The following is a 6,491-nucleotide window of genomic DNA, read 5'->3' as shown; positions in this document are numbered from 1 at the left end:
CTATCATGGCAAAGAGAAGGGATGGAAATGGCGTCCACTATGCAGGATGCCATTTTCTTCCACAGACCAGCAGCAGAAGGCAGTGGATGGATTGGACCCGGCCAGTGGCAGGTAGGATCCGTTCTGGGGAAATTTCGTGGGATGGTGGAGGTGGGTGGTCTGTTTCGCCATGGACTCCAAGGGGCCGGATTCTAAAGAAGTTACTCATTGGAGTCCGTGGAGGAATTCTCTAACATCCCTACTCAGGTGGTGGATGCTGGTGTAGTGCCAGCAGCCATCATGGCCATTCCTCAAGTCCCTAGGCTTTTCCCCTCTGTTGCAGGCACTGGTGTAGCCACGCCCCCAAGTAGAGTCCAACATTGCAGGCAGCTGTGTTGCTGGCATCATTTGTCATTCTTTTCAGAATTCCTTATTCCCACTGAGCTCAGCCGCAATCCTCATAGTAGGAGGGTGGGTGGGCGCGCCGGGGGACTGAATTGTCCCAGCGGGGTGTTGGACTGGGACTCAGGAGATCTGGGTTCTAGTCCCCACTCAGCCATGAAGCTCACAGGAGACTTTGGGGCAGTCACTGACTCTCAGCCTAACCTACCTCACAGGGTTGTTGTGAAGGTAAAATGGAGAGGAGGATAATGTAAGCCACCTTGGGTTCTTTAGAGGTAAAAAGGCAGGGCATCAATGCAATAATAAAGAAATAATAAAAATACTGTTCCCTTTTGTAATGCAAAGGATTTGGGGGGTGGCTTGATGATGAATGGGCAATTAGGACCCATTGGCTTTCCTCCCAGCAGATGAAAACTCCTAGAGCTGGTTTATTGCTAGAGATCAACACAGCTGCCTGCAATGTTGGACTCTACTTGGGGGCGTGGCTATAGGGACTGTCGGAGGACAGAACCATGTGTGCCACACAACCTGCCCTGCACCCCTACGCAAACCTGCCGCACTGGGGTGCAGTGGAGGATGGTGTCCTGTCACCGGTGTTGAAACGACATTCAGCTGCCAGTCCGGTTGGCTCCTGTATGTGGAATGGGGTGGGGGAGAGAAATGGCCCCATCTTATCCTTCACTGCAGGTGGCACAATGTCTTGGACCAGCCCTGCTAAGAAGGGAGCACAGGGGCCTTGAAGTTCCCCATCAACAGTTCGCATCTGGACAGCACAGCAGACCAAGCAGGCACACTGCACACAGCCATCCCTGCAACTGAGAGATGCATTGCATTGCATTGCATTGCATTTATTTATTTATTTACTACATTTATATCCCACAATTCCCACCTTTCTTCCATCATGGAACTCAAGGTGGCTACCTGGGGTTCCCATGCAGTCTCCCCTCCAAGCACTGACCAGACCCAAACCTGCTTAGCTTCAGCAAGGTGGCTGCCTCAGGTCGGTGCCTTCAGACTATGCCCTGGGATTATATTTCTATAGGAATTATTTCCAAATATACATGTAAAAATGTGCAGATACAATATATGTCAAGTAGCAGATGTCCATTTTCTGCAAAACCGTGTCCTCGTTTCCTCCTTTTGGTGGTATGTAAATGGCCACACTAAAGAGACTATATCTTCAGCTGAATGCATGGCAGTCAGGAATAGGGTTAGTGCATAATCCCATTCTCTCTCCCCCTTCAGGTTCAGTTGAACATTTCAATAGGGCTACAGTCACAGCCAATCCTGGATCTTTGCACAGAGCTGTGTGTTATTATGTGCTGTTCTATAACTTCTCTTTGCCTCAGCCCAAGATGTGGTTTTATCATGTCATACAGCTACAGAGGGCTTCAGGATGAGCCACTTTTTCCCCCCAAGAGGCAAAAGATACAGGGAGCCGTATGTGTGATTTTGCCTTCTATCCAACATGCCTGTACAATTGTTTTTTGTGCATGTCAGGACCACGTATTTGTCACATTTGCACATTATGTTTTTTAGGTGTACACTGGGGGGAAAGTATATAATATGAGACTGATGAAACTGAAGAGGGCTGATACAGAATATTTGTTTTCAATTCTTCCATAGTGCTTAGAGACAGATAGAAAGGGTATAAAAATCAAGAGGTGAAGGAGACGTATGCCTAGCAATAATCTGAAGAAGAAAAAAAGCACCCAGGCAAAGAGAATTAGCAAGTCATGAGGCATCACTTTGCTATTTCTGAACTGAAAGCCTCTGTCTTAAATCACACATTTTCAGTGGTGTGTTATTTTGGGGTGGAACGGGGAGAAGCGATGAAACAGCATGTTTACATTCTGGGTTTATTTTGCCCCTGTTCCTCTCCTCCAGCAGGATCTTCAGCGGCAATAACTGGGGGAACATCACTGCGATAGCCATGGCAAATTGACAGGGGCCCCGAAGATTGCCAGGTCACCAGAGATGGAACGACAGAACAGCGCCAAGAGTCGGAAATCCAAGACGCTGCGCTCCATTTCACGGTCTCTCATCCTCTGCAATGGCAAGAACAGTGACGACGGATCAAGCCCAGAGGAGAAGTGCCTCAACCCCTTTGAGAGCCAGGCCAACTGGGGTCAAGAGGAAAGTAGGCACTGCCCTGGGCTTCAGTTGGCATGCACGTCATCAAGTGGAGATGGCCCTCCGGATCCTATTATGATCACTGGCATGGTTCAGCTGAGGGCTGCAGCCAGCGATAGCTGCAAGAATATGAAGAGGAAGTTCTTCATCAAGGTAGGAGGCTTACCAGCCATTGGCCATTTGGCATCTCCAAGGTCTGGGTAAGGTTTTCCCCCACCCCCATTGAGCATGGGTTGCCTCCTGATCACAGAGTCAGAGACGTCAAAGCCTGGCAAGCGTTCCTCTTGAGCCGGCATAAATAGCGTGCCAAGGGTATGACACCCCTACTGTGCGGCTGGCTCATCCAGTGTGCTCTTCATTCATTGGCACAGCAGGTTGTCCTTACCTGGAATGAGGCAAGAGAATTGCTACACACACAAAGCTGTCATTATAGCACACGCAGCAGGGGGAAGCCGGGATCTTGAAGGGTCCATAGCTCAGTGGTAGATTGCATGCTTTGCATGCAGAAGGTTCCTGGTTCGATCCCTGGCATCTCCACGTAGGACGGGGATGGGGGGGGGGGAAATGCCTGCCTGAAACTCTGGAGAGCCACTGCCCATTATTGTCGACAATACAGGGCTAGATGGCCCAAGGGTCTGATTTTAGTTTAAGGTGGCTTCCTACATCTCTCAGAAGCAAGATCTGTTTTCAAAGTGGTGGCTTAGTGGTTAAGATGCTGAACTGCAGACTGGAAGGATGGCAGGACAGCAGTTTGAGACCTGAGTGCCGCGTGACGGAGTGAGCTCCCATCTTCAGTCCCAGCTCCTGCCAACCTAGCAGTTCGAAAGCAAGAAATTGCAAGTAGATAAATAGGTACCGCCTCGGCGGGAAAGGTAACAGCGTTCCGTGCACCTCGGTGTTCAGTCATGCCGGCCACATAACCACGGAAGCGTCTTTGGACAGCGCTGGCTCTTCGGCTTAGAAACGGGGATGAGCACCACACTCGAGAGTCGGACACGACTGGCTGGGGACACCTTTACCTTTTTTTTTTTTTTAGTTTTGGAGGGAAATGGTGGGAGACAGGTCTCCAACCAGAAGGGATGGGCCAATCTGTCCAGCTAGATTGTGCTCAGGTTCTCACTTTTTCCACGGCTACATTTGTTCTACCCCAAGTCTGCATCACACATTGCAGATTTTTTTTGGTGTGCATTTGTTTGCGAATATATGCTTTGTGTACACATTTTCTGAAAAGAGTACAGGTTTTCTATGCATCCCCCCCCCCCAACTGCACCACAAACTTCAGGAATGCACGGATTTCAGTGGCGAACTGGGTTTTGGCTTGTGTTTAGGTTCAGGAAGTGTGAATCTGGTAATGTGAACGGAACACATTTCTCATCCATCTGCATCAGTCACTGTTACGTTTTCCTCCATAGCAGGGGTGCAGAACCTCTTTCAGTGCTGGGGCTGAATCTCATTTCAGAGAAGCTCTTGGGGGTCACATTCCGGTGGTGGGTGGGGCTGAAGAGGAAAGGGGGAGGGATCAGCTTTTTTAAAAGTAAAGTGGTGGAAGAGTCTGCTTAAAGCAGGAAAAAGTGCAGGCTAGCTTCAGACTGGGCTCAGTTTAGGCTCAGGCTTTTGGCCTTAAAGGGCTGCGGTGGCTTAGTGGTTAAGACGCTGAACTGCAGACCGGGAGGTCGGCAGGACAGCAGTTCGAGACCTGAGTGCTGCGTGATGGAGTGAGCTCCCGTCTTCAGTCCCAGCTTCTGCCAACCTAGCAGTTCGAAAGCAAGAAATTGCCAGTAGATATAAATAGGTACCGCCTCAGCGGGAAAGGTGACAGCATTCCATGCACCTCGGTGTTCAGTCATGCCGGCCACATGACCACGGAAGTGTCTTCGGACAGCGCTGGCTCTTTGGCTTAGAAATGGAGATGAGCACCGCACCCTAGAGTTGGACACGACTGGTTGGGGACACCTTTACCTTTTTTTTTTTTTTACCTTTGGCCTTAAAGACCAGTTCACTAAATATAGCAAGTTTAAGGGTTCAGCATATCATTTAAGTTTTACACAGCACATAGTTAAACTATGGAATTCACTACCACAGGAAGTAGTGATGGCCACCAGTTTGGATGGCTTTAAAAGGGGGTAAGACAAATTCCTGGAGGAAAAGACCATTGATGGCTACTAGTCTTGATGGCTATGTGCTACCTCCAGTACCAGAGGCAGTGAGCCTATGTACACCACTTGCTGGGGAACATGGGTGGGAGGGTGCTTTTGCACTCATGTCCTGCTTGGGGCTTACTGGTCAACAGCTGGTTGGCCACTGTGTGAACAGAATGCTGGACTAGATGGACCCTTGGTCTGATCCAGCAGGGCTTTTCTGATGTTCTTATGTTCTTATCAAGGGCAAAAGGGGTGGAGCCAAAAATACCAGCATATTTTAGCTTAAAGCTCTCACTGCCAGTAACTAAGCCTTAGGAAGGCATTTCAGCCTCTTAGAATGGAAAAACTGTACCAAAGCTACCAAATGGGAAACCACCAAACAATAGTGGTCAGAGGAATGGAGGAATCTTTGCAACTATAGCATCCCTGACAGATGGCCACCCAAACTCTGCTTAAATACCTCCAACAAAAGAGAGCTCTTGCTGGATATCTCTGTTACAGAGTGGACAGGAGCACAAACAAGCTAGGGACAAGCCACAGGTCTGGGTTCAGACATCACAGCAAGCCATGGTTTAAACAAGCCATGAATGGAATGGGGCCAGGGCAAAGGTTGTGGCCATCTGGAGAACCCAGGATAGCCAGATTGGGACTCAGGAAGGCTGGATTTAGCTCCCCAAGCCTGAGGTGCTGCATCCCTGATCTATAGGTTCCCCTTAGAGCTACTGCTACCACATATATAGAACCTAGGAGCCATACATTGGAGAGACAGGCAAGTGTTTTTAAGAGAGAGATGGTCTGACAGAGCCATTATTGCTCACAGCCATTTCTCTTGGTCCATTGCCATCTTTTTGCATCAATAGCCTACATAATATGGGCCGGCTGGTCAATCCTATGCAGAGATAAGTGTATCTAAGGGCACTGACTTCTGCAGTACAAACCTGGCAAAATGTTTTGATCAAAGATGATAGAGAACATAAGAACATAAGAAGAGCCCTGCTGGATCAGACCAAGGGTACATCTAGTCCAGCATTCTGTTCTCACAGTGGCCAACCAGCTGTCAACCAGGAACCCACAAGCGGGACATAAGGAATGGCTATCTAGTGAAAACAGTTGATGTGTAATGGCATTTAGTGTTTGATGGCAGAACGCATATGAGAAGTCATACTTTAGAAAATCCATAACCAAATACCACTAAAAGCCATCATTCAGACAAAAACAACACAGCAGGATAAAAACACTGCAGCTAGGCAGAACAAATAATAAACAACAGGGAGCAAATTTCTTCAAATTTGGGAGAGAAAGCACTTGAGACTTAAAAAATGTCAAATGTGGGAAAAACCCAAAGTGACAGATTCATAATAAGCCAACAACAGCCCATGGGTTATTTGAGGGTTGTTTCCCCCCTCCAGCAAGCTATGCCACCCGGGTAAAGATGACATGACAAGCCACACCCAGGTGGGTGATTATGCAAATTGTGCCTGGCACGCACCATGGCTTAATCAAGCCACTGTGTCACCAAGGCTTGTATAGCCTACCATGATCATGTGAACCAGACTTGCTTTGGGGTCCCCTCCTGTATTTCAGTTGTTAACATGTTGTGATAGAACAGAGATGAACAAAAATCAATGCAGTGGAGTCCAGCTTATACAAATCTGACCTCATGCATCCAAAAATACTCTGCGGCTCATCGCTGAATCCTAGGTAATTGAGAGTGTGCTCATCCACCTTAGCTAAAAGGGATCACGCCATCAATGGAAACGGACTCCCCAGATTGTAAATCAGAGCTACAACAACAGCCACCACAGAAGCAATTACAACACAAACTAACCTGGTGCG

The 6,491-nt window shown here is 48.3% G+C and overlaps 1 protein-coding gene across 1 annotated transcript in view; it reads left to right on the top strand.

The window, feature by feature from the left end:
• Positions 1-2,358: 2,358 nt before the first annotated feature.
• Positions 2,359-6,491, top strand: part of IL16 (interleukin 16) — a 56,864-nt gene continuing 52,731 nt past the window's right edge. Inside the window, exon 1 of the mRNA XM_084817248.1 lies at positions 2,359-2,667. Within this exon, the coding sequence (XP_084673374.1) occupies positions 2,359-2,667 (309 nt within the window). The remainder of the gene's footprint in view (positions 2,668-6,491) is intronic.

This window comes from Heloderma suspectum, chromosome 11, assembly GCF_057233095.1.
Source record: "Heloderma suspectum isolate Gila_16-S chromosome 11, 16-S_ref, whole genome shotgun sequence".
Classification (NCBI taxonomy): domain Eukaryota; kingdom Metazoa; phylum Chordata; class Lepidosauria; order Squamata; family Helodermatidae; genus Heloderma; species Heloderma suspectum.
Note: the sequence above shows the minus strand (reverse complement) of the source record. Positions and strands in the feature narration are given on the sequence as shown.